Raw genomic sequence first — 19,786 nt, 5'->3', positions numbered from 1 at the left:
ACCGAAGATCCTTAATACTTTACTAACTCAATGTAGGGATTTATACTCTAGTCAGTCAAGGACATTTAACAATGCCCTTAAGGACTAGAAACTAAATATCTTTCCTATATATTTCTACTTGACAAAATGTTTTTTTTAAACCTATGTTGTCACCATTTCTCCTTTTTAAAATTATCTATTGTTTCATTTCTTACTTCCCAACAGGGAAGTGTCACAGCTTGAAAATAGGTGAGGAGAAAGAAATGAGGTTAGGAGTTAGGGGATTAAATAGATATTTTAGCTAAAAGTTTTGTCTAAAATTGAATATATTGAATGGAATGAAGAGAAAACAATTTTTGAAAGAGCTGTATGAAGATGGAAGAAAATAAGTCATAAGGTGTGTAGAACATGTTTGACCAATTTGGGAAGAAGGTTACATTTATACACTGCATTTTTTTTTTCTTAAGTGCTCCAAGTTTTTTTTTTTTTTTTCTTTTTTGGGGGGTGGGGTGGGGGTGGGGGATGGAGTTTCACTCTTATTGCCCAGGCTGGAGTGCAGTGGTATGATCTAGGCTCACTGCAACCTCTACCTCCTGGGTTCAAGCGATTCTCCTGCCTCAGCCTCCTAGGTAGCTGGGATTACAGGCACACGCCACCACGCCCGGCTAATTTTTTTTTTTTTTTTTTTAGTAGAGATGGGGTTTCACCATGTTGGCCAGGTTCGTCTCGAACTCCTGATCTCAGGTGATCCACCTGCCTCAGCCTCCCAATGTGTTGGGATTACAGGTGTGAACCACCACACCCAGCCAAATGCTCCAAGTTTGCGTGACTATCATTCCTGTACGAGGGAAGACAGCTAAATTCCTCCGCTATAGCTACAGGAACAAAGGCTCAGTAACGATGATCTGTTTATACCATCAGAGGTAGATCTAGGGTTGGAAGCCAGGTCTCCTGAGTATGCAAGAATAAATACAGTCACGGAAGTGTAAAGAGAGTCTGCCAATATTTTGAGAATGTGAATAGGATTTGGCTAAAATTAAGAGGATGTATAGAAAAGTCACAGGAAATCAGGTTAAAGAAATAAACATGATATAGGCTAGAGAGTGTTTTAAGTAATACAATAAAACATTTAGATTTTGCCCATGTCAGTCATTTTGAAATTATTTTGAAGCAAAAAAACCCTTTTAAGCAAGAAATCTTATGAGATGTCAACATGCAAAACAAATTAAAAGGAGGTGGTTTCTCTAATTGAAGCTGTTCCTCTTTCCTGACTTCAGCCTCTGAAGAGAAAGTTACAAAATGATTATCATTAGTACTGCATGTTTTGAACAAGCTGATATACCAAGTGACCCAGAGAGCAGATGGAGGAATCAGCGTGGAGACAGAAAGCAAGAGGCCGGCCTGCCAGGGCTACCTGCAGAAAGAAAGGGCAAAGACGTTATAGGCAGGAGAAGTTCAGAATGGAGACTGGCATAGCTCAAAGATTCACATTTGAGTAGCTGTGGAAGGTGACAGTACAATTACCAAAATGTCGAAGGGCAAAGGAAGCAGCTACTGGTTTTGATGAAAGACAATGATGTCCTTTTAAATGGGTCTTAGGCACTTAGACATTTATATACACTATGCTACGGACAAAGGAATAGAAAGTAGCACTTTTTTCTCTACCAGTTTTCTTGTTTTTCAAGTAGATGAAGCAAAAGTCAATTACAATAGTCAGAAAGCTCTACTTTATTATACTTAGAAACTTCTAAAAGTGCTTAAGATTTCACCCGAAAGTCCAACATGAAGAAAATACAGGCTCTCCCATGCCCCATTCTAAGAAGGAAAAAGGACCATTTTCATTTTAGTAACGTTTCTGTTCTGCAGACAGTTTGGATAACTAGCTCTTACTTTTTATCTTTAAAACTGTTTTCCAGTGAAGTTAGGTATAATTATTTACTTCAAGCACAAGTATACCAAATTATTTTAGAAATGTAAGACTTTTCTTATGCTTCATAAAATACAGTATGAAAGTGATTCTTGTTGACTATGTACACTTGACTATAATAATTTCAATGCATATTATTTCTATTGAGAGTAAGTTACAGTTTCTGGCAAATTGCCTTTGATGAGGGCTATCTCCTCTTCCTGTGCGTTTCTAAAACTTGTGATGCAAACGCTCCCACCCTTTTCTGGGAACACAGAAAGCCTGACTCAGGCAGCTGCCACTATTCAAGCAGCTCCAGCCCTGCACACTCCCTGCTGGGGTGAGCAGCACTGTAAAGATGAAGCTGGCTAACTGGTACTGGCTGAGCTCAGCTGTTCTTGCCACTTACAGTTTTTTGGTTGTGGCAAACAATGAAACAGAGGAAATTAAAGATGAAAGAGCAAAGGACGTCTGCCCAGTGAGACTAGAAAGCAGAGGGAAATGTGAAGAGGCAGGAGAGTGCCCCTACCAGGTAAGCCTGCCCCCCTTGACTATTCAGCTCCCGAAGCAATTCAGCAGGATCGAGGAGGTGTTCAAAGAAGTCCAGAACCTCAAGGAAATCGTAAATAGTCTAAAGAAATCTTGCCAAGACTGCAAGCTGCAGGCTGATGACAACCGAGACCCAGGCAGAAATGGACTGCTGTTACCCAGTACAGGAGCCCCAGGAGAGGTTGGTGATAACAGAGTTAGAGAATTAGAGAGTGAGGTTAACAAGCTGTCCTCTGAGCTAAAGAATGCCAAAGAGGAGATCAATGTACTTCATGGTCGCCTAGAGAAGCTGAATCTTGTAAATATGAACAACATAGAAAGTTATGTTGACAGCAAAGTGGCAAATCTAACATTTGTTGTCAATAGTTTGGATGGCAAATGTTCAAAGTGTCCCAGCCAAGAACAAATACAGTCACGTCCAGGTATGTATAATAATGTTTTCTTATTATATGTTCATAAATGTTATATAGCTAGAGAGTATCTATAAACATTAATCTAAGTTAAATAGATGACAGATTAAGTCTTTTATTTATCAAGGTGCACAGGAAAAAATAATTATCTTCTAAATATGACCACATAAATAATATATGACCTAATTACAAAAATCATAGTTTTGTATACACTAGAAGTCACTTTCAATTTTAAGATCTTATTTGCTAATGCCAGACCTACATGCAAGCGGAAGTAGAGAGAATTTCTTGATGTTTTAGTGCATTTAACTTGTCTCTTCAATGAGGTGTTTGAAAACAATAAAGATAAGATTCACAATTGTGCCTTGTTTGTTGGAAATCAGTTTTTTTGTGATTGGCTGACTGCCACTTCTCATGGCTAAAGAGGTCTTTGAAAGATTTTAGCAATTAATCTGTAGTTCTTACTCCCAACAATCTGGAGAAAATGGGAGAGTTTACAGATGGAATAAAAGCAGTTTCATATGTGTGCAAAAATTTTTGCTTTGAGACCTACTGGCACAAAAAATGTTTTAAGGGAGAGTTTTGGCATGCCACTAAGGGAAGGAATATATTCTTATTTCTTTCTCTTTTACCTGAAGTTAGAATTCAAGCAGATAAAAGTAGAACCCATCCTCACCATCCAAATTACTTGAATTAACTTTAATAAATACATGTGAAATTCCAGACTTAATTGCCTACTCCACCCATGAACTAACAGTGGCATTGGCTCCCCAAACCTTAGCTTTTCACCTGAGTCACTGGGACCACTGTTGCTGTCTCCTTATACTTGGGAAAGCCATCTCCGCATTTGGACCTCTACTTACCATGAATGTGAGGTTGAAGGGACAGGGTGGAGATCACTTTCATTTAGAGACAGTATCTCAGGCATGCTCCATCCCCAGGGCATCTGCCAGTGAAGGAGGGAAGGGTCATATTTTCAAGGACCTCTGTTGCTAATACTCCTGGCAACCTGCATCTGAATGTATGTGGCACACTGCGAATCTGAGGTTCACCTCTTAGGTGACATCCGTGGGTATACATTAGATTAGATGCTGCATGGCAACTTGTCATGATATGAACAAGACTCTATTGTCTATTTTTCTTCTAAATGTTTGGGGGAAATAACTGAATATTCTGAGCTCTAAATATACAGGAATAGATTTATATGCCTTAGGGTATCTCATATTAAATTTACCTTATTTGTCACACATTTTAATAAAAACTATCTGGGAGTAAATATGTCTTTGATTCATATAGAACTTTGTTACTGATTATTATGCTTATCCTCAAAATAGTCACCTGTTGTTTCTTTCTAGAAACCCAACATGTGAAATAGTGGCTACTTTCCTAGATAATAAATACAGAATAAGAATATTGGTATATTATTGAAAAAGATTATTTCTTTTTCACTTGAGCTTCTTTATATAGTTGTCAAGTAAAATAAACATGAAACTATGATCAACGCTATCCATTAGGATTTTAACACATCATTTGGAATATATCCTATAAAACCTTCTGACAGTAGAGGCTATCAGCCCCTTTAGGTGAAAAACAATAGGAGCCTATGCTTCCTCTGTATGCATGGAATGCAGTTCTGGGAGAGTAGGAATCATCTGATTTTTAGGACCAAGGAATGCAATGATTGAGAACAAAGCTTTGCTGCCAGCCAGATCTGAGTTAGTGTCCTGGCTTTGCCACTTAAAGCTTGTGCGAAGTTGGGCAAGCCACTGATCTTTATGCCTAAATATCCTCACATACAGGCTGGCAGTAATGCCTACATCATAAGGTCAATGTTCAGATTCAGTATGAAAATGTTATCCAGTCTGGCAGCATGCCTAGAACATATAGGTAGGCCTCACTAAATAATACTAAATTATTAAAACTGTAATTTATTATTTTCTTATTGTTGTTTGCTGTTGATGCTGTCATTATTACTACCAACCAAGAGTATATTAGAGGTCCTTTCTGCTTCATAACATCAGGTTCTTCTTCTGAGGCCTTAACAAGCATTTGCTAAGCAGGTTCAAGTAAGTTTAGTAAAGTTTCATTACTGCCATTGATTGAATTATCAAACTGCTTTTGTACATATAAAGAATTCTTAAGATGCATGGTTTCTATTAACAAGATCCAATGCCTTCCTTTTCTTCCTCTTCAGTTCAACATCTAATATATAAAGATTGCTCTGACTACTATGCAATAGGCAAAAGAAGCAGTGAGACCTACAGAGTTACACCTGATCCCAAAAATCGTAGCTTTGAAGTTTACTGTGACATGGAGACCATGGGGGGAGGCTGGACAGTGCTGCAGGCACGTCTCGATGGGAGCACCAACTTCACCAGAACATGGCAAGACTACAAAGCAGGCTTTGGAAACCTCAGAAGGGAATTTTGGCTGGGGAATGATAAAATTCATCTTCTGACCAAGAGTAAGGAAATGATTCTGAGAATAGATCTTGAAGACTTTAATGGTGTCAAACTATATGCCTTGTATGATCAGTTTTACGTGGCTAATGAGTTTCTCAAATATCGTTTACACGTTGGTAACTATAATGGCACAGCTGGAGATGCATTACGTTTCAACAAACATTACAACCACGATCTGAAGTTTTTCACCACCCCAGATAAAGACAATGATCGATATCCTTCTGGGAACTGTGGGCTGTACTACAGTTCAGGCTGGTGGTTTGATGCATGTCTTTCTGCAAACTTAAATGGCAAATATTATCACCAAAAATACAGAGGTGTCCGTAATGGGATTTTCTGGGGCACCTGGCCTGGTGTAAGTGAGGCACACCCTGGTGGCTACAAGTCCTCCTTCAAAGAGGCTAAGATGATGATCAGACCCAAGCATTTTAAGCCATAAATCACTCTGTTCATTCCTCCAGGTATTCGTTATCTAACAGGACAATTAATTCCTTCAGCATTTTAGAATATGCCTTGTTTCATATTTTTCATAGCTAAAAAATGATATCTGACTGCTAGGTTCTTATGCTACACAGCATTTGAAATAAAGCTGAAAAACAATGCATTTTAAAGGGGTCCTTTGTTGTTATGCTGTTATCCAATGGACACTTGCAAGCAATTAGGAATATTGAGAATTATACATTAGATTTATTTATAATTCTTTTAATTTCTATTAACTGAAACATTTTCTATTGCTTGTATTACTTGCTATATTTAAAAAATAATTGTTGGCTGGGTGTGGTAGCTCACGCCTGTAATCCCAGCACTTTGGAATGTCAAGGCGGGCAGATCAGTTGAGGTCAGGAGTTTGAGACCAGCCTGGCCAACATGTGAAACGCTGTCCCTGTTAAAAATACAAAAATTAGCTGGGCATGGTGGTACATGCCTGTAATCCTAGCTACTTGGGAGGCTGAGGCAGGAGAATCGCTTGAACCTGAGAGGAAGAGGTTGCGGTGAGCCAAGACTGAGCCACTGCACTCCAGTCTAGGTGACAGAGCGAAACTCTGTCTCAAACAAAAAAAATAGCAAATTTATTCAGTAGGCTAGATTCTACACTAAGTTATCTGTATTTGGGCCATGATTTAAGCTCATCTGAAGGTATATCACCCTTTCAGGCTGTAATTATTTGGGTAATCTTCATTCTGAGATAAACTTAATCTATTTAGCATTTACTTTGCAACAGAACAACCCTACAGCATTTTAGTTGCCAGACTAAGGGAACTATACATATATAATTAAACTTGTTCATCTATCATTCATGAAATGTAAAATAATTATCATTTAAACCGTTTAAAAATGTGGTAGCATAATGTCACATTATGCTACATTCAGAAAGCAATGTAACTGTGAAGACCAGGGTTTAAAGGTAATTCATTTACAGTTTATAACTCCTTAGATGTTTGATGTTGAAAACTGCTTTAACATGAAAATTATCTTCCTCTGCTCTGTGTAAACAATAGCTTTTAATTTAAGATTGCTCACTACTGTACTAGACTACTGGTAGGTTTTTTTTTTTTTTTTTCTGGCGGGTTAGGGGTATGTGGGGAATGAAGCATTTACTCATAGGCTATAATACTCTGAGGCCAATTTTATATCCAAAGCAATAATATCATTAAGTGATTCACTTCATAGAAGGCTAAGTTTTTCTAGGACAAATAGAAAACATGAATTTTGAAATATATAGCACAGTAGTTCAAATACTATGTATTTCAACCCTGACTGGTAGATTGCTTATTTTACTATTAGAAATTAAGAGAGAGATTTTACCCAAACAGAAATATCTGTAATTTTATAATTCATTCAGTAATTCTGGAATGCTATATATAATATTTAAAAGACTTTTAAATGTGTTTAATTTCATCATTGTAAAAAGGGATCATCTCAGAGAGAACAGCAGTATTCTTCATATTTTAGAAAATGCTCTAGAGTAACATTTGAAGTAATTCGCTGTAGTGTATGCCAGTCCTAGAAATAAATTTTTAAGTTTCTGATGTCTTTCTAATGCACTAACCAAGTTTTCAAAATATATTTACAAAGATGCATCTTTACCCATTATTTTAAAATGATTAAGGAGGATAGTTGCTTCAGGTAACAAGCTAATTTTCAAATATTAGGCCCTTACAGAACTATTTAGTCAAAAAGAAGATATTCCTTTAAAATACATAACCCAAAGCTTTCAGTTAAACATGATATATCACAAATGCTATTAAAATGTTAAAGAGGAATGCAAATAGCATTAAATGATGACCAAAATGTAAAATATTGTAGATTTCAAAAGCTGTGTATCTATTAGGTGGGATACCAAATGTAAATGATGTAACTAATGTTGTTTTTTCACTTTTTGCTTTTTAAAAAAGACTAAAAACGTTTTGATATTATACAATGTATTTGTTTCAGATAAGGTCGTTTTCATTTAGTATATATAACTAATGTGTGTATAAGTTTAAGTAAATTCCTATAAGTAAAAATGGCTTTATCACAAAATACAGTTCTAAAGAAAGGTATATGCTCATATCCAGAGTGTCCATTGATTTAATGGGAACTAGATAGAACTTCAGGAGAATTTTGCAACTAATTCACTAATCTATGTAAATATCCAAAAGCTTGTTGTGTCTCTCCGCATTATTTCAAGAGATCATTTTATTTTTCATTCTACTTTCACAGCACTTTTCTAGTAAATTCTGTAACACAGAAATTCCATCTTGGAATCATTCCATGTTACCAATAATTCTAGACTTTCAACATGTTGATGTTTCTAACATTTAACATGTTGATGGAAATAGATATCTGCTAGAGTCTTTTGCCTTAACTATTCACTAACATATGCTAATGTTCACAAATATGGATTGACTATTTACAAACATTAGCATCTTGTCTTGTTCCATTCTGATGGCTAATATTTTTTATCTTAATTAAGACTGTATTTCTGATGTTATCATTCCTCGAAAATATTGACTAAAACTGGGTCCTTAGAAATTCCAGGTGGAGCTGATTTACCGATGACTGAGGGAAAAAATCAAATTTTACTGATAATAGTAATGCTCCAAATCAATTAATGACACATCTGTTCAATAAATAAAGAGCTTAAATATACATAACATAAGAAATATCTGAGCAACAAAATTTGCGGTCTTTACTTTTGAATAGCTACCCAAGAAAAGGTTTTAAAGGTAAAAGTTATGAGTAATGTCATCACAATAAGCTCTTGTTTAAAATTATTTTCTTTTATGTATAATTAGGTTTATGTTTCATGTCTTTTTAAAACCTTGTAAAAGATTTAATTATCACATCTATTCTTCAATGTGGAAACATTAAATATTTTTGGTTGTAAAATAATATTTATGTACTTGTGTCTGAAAAGTTGTAAAATGCTTACCTAAGCTAAACAATATCTGTGACTCCGAAGACTTTAATGAGTACTATTTCATTAACAAGAAGTCAGAGGCAAATAGAGGAACACCATTATCTTACTTCTGCCTAGAATACTGTTGAAACATTTGAAATACAAAAGTTTCGCTTTCATTTTGTGGCATTCAACTTCCTCTCCTCTTTTTCTGTTATTAGTGTTGCTGCTGTGGTTAGCCCTCATCATATCCTCAGGACAACACAAACACATCTGAATAGTCTGCACCTCTGGTTTCAGTCTATTCCAGTCCAACTTTCATCCTACCAGGGGGATTGTTCAAAAGTACAATTCTGATCATGTTATTGTCCCGCTTAAAACTTTCAACGATGCCTTACTTTCTATAAGATAAAATCTGGCAAATAAGTCCCTTCATGAACTGATTTTTACTACTTATACTTCTGCCATACTAAATGCCTTGTACTCAAACCATGTTTTCTAATGTTTTCACTGCCTTTAGTATACTGTTTCCTTGGTCTAGATAAAATGCCATCCTCTTTCTTCACTGGGTTTTGTCTTATCACCCATGATTAACAGCAGGAACTCAGGAGCTGGCCTTCCTGGTTTGAATTTCAGTTCCACTATTTGCAAGCTGTATGATCTTGGGCAAGTCACTTAATGTTCTTTGGTTCCTTCAATTATAAAATAGGACTAGTAATAGAATCTGCCTGATAGAGTTATTGAGAGGATTAAACAACATATATAAAGCACTTAGAACACATATAAATATATTTTAAAAATCATCATCACCAGCTGGGTGTAGTGCCACATGCCTGTAATCCCAGCACTTTGGGAGGTCGAGGTGGGCGGATCATGTGAGGTCAGGAGTTCAAGACCAGCCTGGCCAACATGGTGAAACCCCATCTCTACTAAAAATACAAAAATTAGCCAAGTGTGGTGGCTCACGCCTGTAGTCCTAGCTACTCAGGAAGCTGAGGCAGGAGAATTGCTTGAACCTGGGAGACAGAGGTTGCAGTGAGCCAAGATTGTGCCACTGCATTCCAGCCTGGGTGACAGATACAAAAAATCATCCTCAATTGTTTTTATTTTTTGAGAAGGAGTCTCGCTCTGTTTCACCATGTTAGCCAGGATGGTCTCGATCTCCTGACCTTGTGATCTGCCCGCCTCGGCCTCCCAAAGTGCTGGGATTACAGGCGTGAGCCACCACACCCGGCCCTAAATAGTTATCTCTTATTGGCAGAGTTCTCTGATGACAGTAGGTGGGGTCCTGGCACCTCATCTTGATCCTATGCCAGCCTATATATTCCTTATTATCTATTACTCAATATTGTCTAAGTTCTATCCTGAAATCAATCTGTTTGAATAGGAGTAAAGGAAATTTGAGATATGAGTATTGTTATTCAAAGTGATTAATAATATGTTGCCACAGAGAAAGAGTTGTAGTCTAAAGAGGCCACAGTTATGATTGGGAAAGTAGTGGCTAGGGTCAAATTTGAGGATTTGAGAGATTGTGAACATAGGTGAGAAGCAATTACAGCCAGGGAGAATATGGCAAGACAGGATCAAATACAGTAAGTCTTCACTTAACACTGTTGATAGGTTCTCGGAAACAGCGACGTTAAAACAACATACCATGTAAGAAAACCAATTTTACCATAAGTTAACTGACATAAACAAGAATGAAGTTCCTATGGCATACAATATGTTGTTTTTGCTTAAAGTTGCTGTTTCCAAGAACCTATCCATGATGTTAAGAGAGGACTTACTATATACCATAGGACTGGGAACATAACAGTGGCAAATTTTTAGAAGGGGTCCTAGGAACATGCCTGTGGGGACATGTCACACAGAGGCATATTGCTGTGCCTGCCCAATAGTGATTGTTCCAGCCTACTGAATTCCTGAAGAAAAAAGCATTATTTTTCGTACTACTTTTACTATAATTTTGAAATTAATTTTAATATAAAATCCATGAATCCTTTAAGTTTTTAAGAAGTTACAGATTAAAATAAAGACTCCTTCAAAAACCACTTCAATTTCAATCCTGTCCCTCTCCCCAGAGGTAATTCCCAACTTCAATTTCATTCTGTGCATTTCCAGATCACAATGTCTCCTAAGTCTTAAGTTTGCCAGGTCTCTTTTGTTGATTGACTGGAAAGAGGTGGAAATGAGAGGAAATGGGTATACTTTGAAAACCTGGAGTATCCCAAGTTCCCAAACATGACTGGGCCCTCCTTGCTTTTTGAAGTAGTCCCTCCCCTGACATTGACAAGGATGTCCTCTTGCAGGAGGGCACTGCTGCTTTCTTTCCTGGGGGAACACTCCAAATTCTCCCTTAGGCTCCTTCATCCCACTCATCAGCATCTCCAGATGTGCCATCAGGACATGCTCCAACATCAATCCTAAAGTCTAATGGAAAGAGAAGGCTTTGCACAACTTTGCTAACTTATATCAGCAGAAGGCCGGAGAAGACATGTAGAGAGAGACTGAGGTTGCCTAAGAAGAAACAATTTTAGATGTGACTGAATTTACTGGTATAGGTATATTTACCAGAAATTATAGATTCAATAGGCTATCTTGAGAAGACATGTTTGAGTCTAATAATTTGCTTGCTTAGTTAATACAAACCTACATTCAATAGCAGCTCATGGTAACTAAAATTGAGAAGCCAGAAATGTCTTAGAACTCAGACTTATGGAGATGGAAATGCTGGGGTAAAGTTAGCCTTAGTTCATTCATCGAGTATTCACTGAGTGCACACCACGTGTCAGTCTTCTAGGAGGCTGCAGATTCATCAGTGACCAACATAGATAAAAAAAATCTTACACTTGTACAGTGGGTAGTAGAGACAAATATATGGTAAATGTTTATCAGAGGAGACAAATACATGATAAATACCATTAAACATTAATAAGGGAGTGCTAGAAAAGGGGGTGCTGTTTCATATAGGGCAGTCAGAAGAGGCCTGTCTATGGAGGTGAAATTTGAACAGAGACCTAAAGATAAGAGCACGCAAGCCAGGCAGATGTCTGGGATAAGTGTGTTTCAAACAAAGGGAATATTAGGTGCAAAAGCCCCAAGTCTGGGAGAGTGGATACCATGTTTGAAGGTCAGCAAAGAGGTCTGTGTGAAACAGCAAAGGCTCTGGGGTGGTGAGGAGATGAGATCAGAGACAGCTTGGGTGGTTGGGGATGAACAAGGGATGGGAGTGGTATACCAGATCACCTAGGCCTTTAAGCCATGGTAAGGACTGTGCCTTTTATTATGAGTAGATAAGAGCCGTTTAGGGTTTTGAGCAGAGGAAAGACATGATCTCAACCAGTTATAAAGGAGTTGCTTTTGTAAGCCAAGTAGTAATAGTCTGTAGGGAAACAAGGATTGAAGCAAGGACATCAGTTTGATAATGTTTGCAATATTCTTGGTAAGTGATGATGAAAGCATGATGAAAGGTTGCAGTGAGATACATCTATTTTGAAGGTAGAGGTGACAAAATTTGCTGATCAAAGGTCAGTCAGTGGTAGATAATAACAATTAGAGGCATTACAGAAAACTACAAGATTTTAGCCTGAGCAACTGTGAAGGATGGAGGTGCCATGAACAGAAATGAGGAAATCTGCAGGGGAAGCCTGTCTGGAAAGTGTGTGAGGAGTGGAATGGAGTGGGGTGGGAGGCTGGAATCAGAAGTTTTGAACATTGTAAGTTCAAAGATATCCAAGTGGATATAGGCATTTGAATATTAGTCTGAAGATCAGGAAAGACATCTAGGGCTCAGAAACACATTTGAGAAATGCTGGAATGCAGATGGTAATAAATCCATGGGATTAGATAACCTAGTAAATAAGTTTATGTGCAGCAGACTTTTACAGAAACAGCCCTGGCACAAGCTGGCCTTGTAGAAGTTGGAGATGAGGAGGCAGCCCAGTTGCATCCCACCCATCTACCCTGTAATGATGTCATTTGAGAGGTACCAGTGACACTTTATGGAGAAGGCAGATATTCATTCCCATTGCAATAGATACTTATCTTAGATTACGTTAGATGTAGATTTGCTTTTCCTTGCTTCTGCCAGCAACAGTATTTTTGTTGAGTTACTGGATGTCTTAAAAAATCATCATGGTATTCCACAATGGTATTCCACAAAATTTTTCTTTTGACTTAGGAAGACACTTGACAGCGAAATGAGGAGGTGATGACTGATTGAAGCCTCAAATACTGCATCTTCTTGGAGATACCACCTTATGAGAGTGGGGTGTTGTGATGTAACTACAGTGCGTGTGTACGCACTTATGCATATGTAGACACACACATGCATATAGCAAAAGAAAATGAACTAGGCCACAGATCGAAAAACTTTTCATTTGTTAGCAGTGTGCTGCCCAAGTTTGAGGAATCATTTGTGGTCATTTAAATTCATTAGAGTACTAGTTTGCTAGGATTATAAACCTTTAGTTGGGCAGAGACTAGTTTTACTCCCCTTTTCCTTATTTTAGAGACACTAATGATCTTTTTAAAAATTGTGGATACATAGTAGGTATACGTATTTATGAGCTACATGAGATTTTGATAGAGGCATGCAATGCATAATAATCACACCAGGGTAACTGGGGTGATAAAAGAAAAACTTCATCTGAATTAAATTTAAAGCAGCTTAATTGAGCAATGAATAATTTGTGAATCAGGCAGCCCCCAGAATCACAGCAGATTCAAAGAGACTCCAGGGGTACCTCATGGTCAAAACAAATTTATAGACAAAAAAGGTAAAGTGATGTACGGACATCGGAAGTGAGGTACAGAAACTAGTACTCTAAGACTGGTTACAGCTTGGCATTTGTCTTATTTTGAATGCAGTTTGAACACTCAGCATCTATGAGTGGCTGAAGTATGGCCGCTGGGATTGCAACACTCAGCTATTGTCACGGCTCCATACTATTGTTAGGTATGCATCAAATGTAGATTATAAAAATTCAGTTCTAGAGGATTCATTAAAAGGTCACTTAGTCAAGCAAGTAGATTCTTCCTCTAACTCATTTTTTAATTTATTTACTTTTATGTGGTTTGGTTTATGGGGACCCTGGATAAGAAGCATAGTCTAAACTCTTGGTATTATCCTCCCAATAGTCATAATAATAGTCTCCCTGGTGTGGTGTGCTGTATTCTCTCAAAGGTTTTAAATGCTTGCATGCAGCCATCTCTAGAACGTCAAATGGTCTGTCTTCAACTGGAATGACAGATGCTGAAAAATGGGTGACCATGAGGGCACCGTAACCTATGAATGACATGCTGAGACCAGAAACCCAAAATGATTGTAACTGAGAATGGTGCTAAGGCCCTAAGTTTTGGTCACACTCTCACCTAAGTGAGAACCTGGCCAAAAAGGGGGAATTTTTTTAAAACAAAATGATGGAAGGCCATTATTTTGGACTGAGCTTATATACTAGGCCCCAACAAACCAAAGTAAAATGTAGTCATTTGTGCCAAATGTGACATAATCAAACTAAGGCTTTAAGAAAACACATAGATCCTAGAACGACCAGGTTTTGTTTCTTCTCCTGTAAACAGAATGTTCCAGCCTAAGGAGGTACCCTCTACTCAGTCCTTATTCCCTCCTTGCAAAACCTACTGTTCTACTGTTTCCCAGTGGGTTTCAAAACTATGTAAGTACATTTTTGAGAGTTATAGTAACATCAATCACTAAGGTTTTGGTCCATCTCTCAAAAGTGAGAAAATGACCAAAAGAGGGGAATTGTTAAAGCAAACTAAATATGGCCTGAGAAGGACTCCATACTTCTACATTTGAGTCCTTGTGGATAAACAGTAACCTAGCTTAATAGACAAAACTGAAAACCTAACATAATAGTATGCACCTGTAACAATGGCCGAGTGTTGGCCAATCCCAATGGCCATACTTCAACCACTCAGACTGCTGAGCGTTCAAATTGCATTCAAATAAGATGAACAGTGAACTGTAACCAATCTTGCTGTTTGTGTTACCTCACTTCCAATTCCTATACATCACTTGATCTTTGTCTATAAATTTGTTCTGACCCCACAAGGCACCCCTGGAGTCTCCGTGAATCTGCTGTGATTTTGGGGGCTGCCCAATTCATGAGTTGTTCATTGCTCAATTAAACTCCTTTAAATTTAATTCAGATAAAGTATTTATCAAGCACATTCATCCCCTCAAGCATTTATCCTTTGTGTTACAAACAATCCAATTACACTCTTTTAGTTATTTTAAGGTGTACAATTAAATTATTTTTGACTGTAGTCCCCATTGTAGATCTCATTATTTTTATTTTGTACTCATTAACCATCCTCACTTACCCCCTGCCCTCCCCACTACCCTTTCCAGCCTCTTGTAAACATCCTTCTACTTGCTATTTCCATGATTTCAATTATTTTAATTTTTATCTCCCATAAATAAGTGAGAACATGCAAAGTCTGTCTTTCTATGCCTGGCTTATTTCACTTAACATAATGACCTCCAGTTCCATCCATGTTGTTGCAAATGATGGGATCTCATTCTTTTTTATGGCTGCATAGTACTCCATAGTGTATATGTACTACATTTTCTTTATTCATTCATCTGTTGGACACTTAGGTTGTATCCAAACCTGGGCTATTGTGAATAGTGCTACAATAAACATGGGAGTGCAGATATACCTTTGATATACTGATTTCCTTTCTTTTGGGTATACACCCAGCAGTGGAATTGCTTGGTCATATGGTAGCTCTATCTTTAGTTTCTTGAGGAACCTGGAAACTGTTCTCCATAGTGGTTATACTAATTTACGTTCCCACCAACAGTGTATGAGGCTTCCCTTTTCTTCATATCCTCACAGCATTTGTTATTACCTGTCGTTTGGATAAAAGCCATTTAAACCCAGGATGAGATGGTATCTCATTGGAGTTTTGATTTGCACATCTCTCATCAATAGATTCTTAATTATTTCAATCTCTGTTAAATTTATCTGATAGAATTCCAAGTTCTATCTCTGTGTCTTCTTGAATTTCCTTAAAACAGCTATTCTGAATTGTCTGTCTGAAAGATTACATGTCTCTGTTTCTTTAGGATTGGTCCCTGGTACTTTATTTAGTTCATTTGGTGAGGTCATGTTTTCCTGGATGGTTTTGACACTTGTGGATGTCTGTAACTAGACATTGAAGAGTTAGGCATTTATTGTAGTCTTTGCAGTCTGGGCTTGTTTGTACCTGTCCTTCTTGGGAAGGTTTTTCAGATATTTTACACAGAACTTGGGTATTGTGATCTAAGCCATATCTGCTTTAGGGGGCACCTCAAGAACAGAAACACTGTGGTTCTTGCAGACTCACTGAGATACTACCTTGTCTTGGATAAGATCTGGAAGAATTCTCAGGATTATGAGGAAGAAATTATTGTTTTCTTCTTTTACTTTCTCCCAAGCAAATGAAGTGTCTTTGTATGTTCTGAGCCACCTAGAACAGAACACAAGGGTGTTCACAAGCATCCCTGTGGCTAACACCACTGGGAATGCACTGGGTCTTACCCAAAGCCCACTGTGACCACTACCTGACTACCACCTATGTTCTGTCAAGGCCCTAGGTCTCTACAAACAGAAGATGGTAAAACCAGCCAGGTTTGTGTTCTTCCTTCAGGGCAGTGAGTTCCCCAGACCCTGGGTGGGTGGGTCCAGGGGTACTGTCCAGGAGCCAGGGACTACAGTCAAAAACCTTAGAAGTCTACCTGTTCTTCTGTACAGAGGCTGAGCTGGCATGCAAATCATGAGATGCTGTCTTTCCTACTCTTCCCTTCCCTTTCCATAGGCAGAGGAGCCTCACCCCATGGCCACCACCATCACAGGTCCGTGAGGAGTACTGTCAGGCTACCACGGATGTTCCCTGAAGGCCCCAAATCTCTTCAGTCAGCTTGTGCTCAATGCTGCCTGGATTGGGAGTCACCCTTCATGGTAGGGAGCTCCTCTCTGGCCCAGGACAGGTCCAGAAATGCCACCCAAGAACCAAGGCCTGGAATTGGGGACCCCAAGAGCCTGCTTGTTGCTCTACTCACCTATGGCCAAGCTGGTACCTGAAGCCAGCAAGTCTCAGAGTCTCACTGAAGGTCCATGGTGTACTACCTGGGTATCACTGCTGGTTATTCAGGGCCCAGAGGCTCTTCAGTCAGCAGGCAAGGTCCTGCCAAGACTGAGTCCTTCCCTTCAAGGCAGCAGTTTCTCTTCTAGCCCAGGGTATGTCTAGAAATGTCATCCAGGAGCTAGGGCCTGGAAAGAGGGCCTCACCACTCTGACTGCTGCCCTATCCTACTGTGGCTGAGCTGGTATCTAAGATGCAAGACTAAGTCCTCTTTGTTCTTCCCTCTCATCTCCTCAAGTGGAAGGAAAGGGTCTTTTCTGGAGCCACAAGCCATGCAGCCTGGGCTTGAGGGAGGAGTGGTGCAAGCACTCCCTTAGCCACCCTGGCTGGTGTCTCAGTAGGTCACATGCCCCACAAGTCCCCTGGCTCTGAGCCCAGTTCAGCACTAGGACTCACCTAAGGGTTGCAGTCCTTGTGGCCTAGACTGTCTTTCAAGTTTCTGTAGGGCCCCAGAGCACTTGAGCCTGTGCTGGCAAGGCTTGCTGGAGCTCAAGTTCCAACCATTGGGGTGTGTAACTCCCCTCTGTCTAGGGCTGGTTTAAATATTCCCTTCTTGGGCAGGTGTTAGCTGAGTTCAGCCTGGTTTTGCTTTCTGTTGTGACAGACAGGGCAGCACTGAGTTCAATCCAATGTCTCACCATCCCTGTAATCTCCCCCTCTTTCAAGTGTACAGATTCTCTCTCTGTGCCACGTGGCCACTGCTCGGGGGTTGGGGAGGGGTGGTATTGGTGATTCAAGACTGTCTTTCCTATTCTCTCAGTGCCTCTTTCAGCAATATGAAGTTAAAACCAGGTAGTGCGAGAACTCATCTGATTGGGGTAATTATGAAGGTTTCCTTTTTGTAGATAGTTGTTACATTGACATCCCTGTCGGGGAAACTATTGGTGGAGCCTTCTATTTGGCAATCTCGTTCCACCCCTCAACACTAATGATTTTAAAACTTAGCCTTTCACAAATGTTTTCAAAAAGTTATCTAAGTTAGAAGTAACCTATGTCTCATATTTTTTAATAGCTTTCAAAGTCTTAACATGGAATGGCCATAAATGAATCTGACTGGCAATTTTCACTAAATGTTAGGTCCAGCTGCAGACTGAAGTGAATGTAACTCTGTGTATATGGGTAGGTTTCCCTTGTGGATGAGGCACATACATGCGTACACGTGTTATTTCATGTTATTTATAACATAATTGCTATAATATGTAACATATAACACGTGCCCACCAAAAGAAAGTAGATATGCAGCTCTTACATGTAGTCGAAAGTCAGTACAGGCCAGGTGCGGTGGCTCACACCTGTAACCTCAGCACTTTAGGAGGCCGAGGTGGGTGGATCACCTGAGGTCAGGAGTTCAAGACCAGCCAGGCCAATATGGTGAAACCGTCTCTACTAAAAATACAAAAATTAGCTGGATGTGGTGGCACGCACCTGTAGTCCCAGCTACTCGTGAGGCTGAGGCAGGAGAATTGCTTGAACCTGGGAGGCAGAGGTTGCAGTGAGCTGAAATTGCACCATTGCACTCCAACCTGGTGACAGAGCGAGACTCTGTCTCAAAAAAAAAAAAAACACAAAAAAAAAGTCAGGTCAGTACAACAAAAATCGCTATGGGCCAATAATTAGCTAGTTTTAAGCAATGTTATATAATAGAACTTGCCGTAATAAAACTTTAATTCCCCTACAACAAATTCTGTTATCAATGCTGCTGTTATTCCTTTAATTGTTCCTACTTTACTGCCTTTCTGCTTTTCCACACTCTCACAGAATGTTTCCTCTTCACCTATTCAGACTTTGCTCTTTCTACTTCTTGACAAATTCTCTATCATGTCAGCAGCCAGCGTGCTGTCCCCATGCCCATATCCAATCCTGCCTCTGCATCTTTACTCATCTAAACTCTCAGAGGTAAATAAATTAAAATCATAATCTGGCTAACTGGTGCTCTGCATCTTCTTAGACATAGCATGGTCTCTCAAGATCGGTATTATTAGTCATGTCACAAAGTAATCTACACTAATCTCTGAGAATAGATACTTTTTGTTATTGTTGTTGTTTGGTTTTGAGACAGGGTCTCACTTTGTTGCCCAGGCTGGGGTGCAGTGGTGTGAACACAGCTCACTGCAGCCTTGACCTCCTAGATTCAAGCGATATTCCTGCCTCAGCCTCCTGAATAGCTGGGACTACAGCCATGTGCCACCATGGTCGACTAATTTTTTATAGAGATGGGGTCTCCCTGTATTGCCTAGGCTGATCTCGAACTCCTAGGCTTAAGCAATCTGCTCATGTTGGCCTCCTAATGTATTGGGATTATAGGCATGAGCCACTGCACCTGGCCTATACTCTCCTTTTAAAATGAAATAATCGCATTTCAAAATACACACGCAAGACTTTGTCTTAGCTCCTCAAAATAACTGATATTACTATTGGAATCCAATTAATATTTACCATTTGCTTACTATGTGCATGAATAGCATGGTGCTATATGCACAGCATTTTGAGTAAGACTTTTTCAAAGTAATAACTTTCTAAGCTCTCAATCTGAGAGTTTCATCTCTGGTTTTCAACATTTTCTCTGAGTAATTAAGGGGAATGATACTGTTTATGATGAATTGCTTCTCTATTACAAAAGACCCCCTTTATACAAAGTGCAGCATACCTGTGAACACATAAGATCTGCTTGCTTTTTATCTCTGAAAATTGGCTTGCTTTAGGTATTAGTCTGTTCTGAGGCTGCTAATACATATCAGAGACTGGGTACTTTATAAAGGAAAGCGGTTTAACACAGTTCCACATGGCTGGGGAGGCCTCACAATCACGGTGGAAGATGAAAGAAGAGCAAGGGGACTTCTTACATGGCAGCAGGCAAGAGAGCGCTTGTGCAGGGAACTCTCATTTATAAAACTATCAGATCTCGTGGGGCTGATTCACTGCCACGAGAACAGCAGGGGAAAGACCC

The 19,786-nt window shown here is 39.1% G+C and overlaps 2 protein-coding genes across 4 annotated transcripts in view; one reads left to right on the top strand and one right to left on the bottom strand.

The window, feature by feature from the left end:
- The window catches only part of CCDC146 (coiled-coil domain containing 146), a 192,443-nt gene that overhangs the window by 110,699 nt on the left and 61,958 nt on the right, over positions 1–19,786 (bottom strand). The gene's annotated exons all lie outside the window — the stretch shown is intronic.
- On the top strand, positions 2,154–8,746 carry FGL2 (fibrinogen like 2). The gene is made up of 2 exons (XM_017854724.1): positions 2,154–2,856; positions 5,039–8,746. Exons 1-2 carry the CDS (start codon positions 2,244–2,246, stop codon positions 5,743–5,745), a joined length of 1,320 nt encoding a protein of 439 aa, XP_017710213.1. The 5' UTR covers positions 2,154–2,243; the 3' UTR covers positions 5,746–8,746.

Source organism: Rhinopithecus bieti, unplaced genomic scaffold (genome assembly GCF_001698545.2).
Source record: "Rhinopithecus bieti isolate Rb0 unplaced genomic scaffold, ASM169854v2 scaffold_59, whole genome shotgun sequence".
NCBI classification, from domain to species: domain Eukaryota; kingdom Metazoa; phylum Chordata; class Mammalia; order Primates; family Cercopithecidae; genus Rhinopithecus; species Rhinopithecus bieti.
Note: the sequence above shows the minus strand (reverse complement) of the source record. Positions and strands in the feature narration are given on the sequence as shown.

Coding starts and splice junctions, on each gene's coding strand:
- FGL2 (XM_017854724.1), top strand. CDS start 2,244: ATGAAGCTGGCTAACTGGTACTGGCTGAGCTCAGCTGTTCTTGCCACT. Junction 2,857..5,038: donor ACAAATACAGTCACGTCCAG/GTATGTATAATA, acceptor CTTCCTCTTCAG/TTCAACATCTAATATATAAA.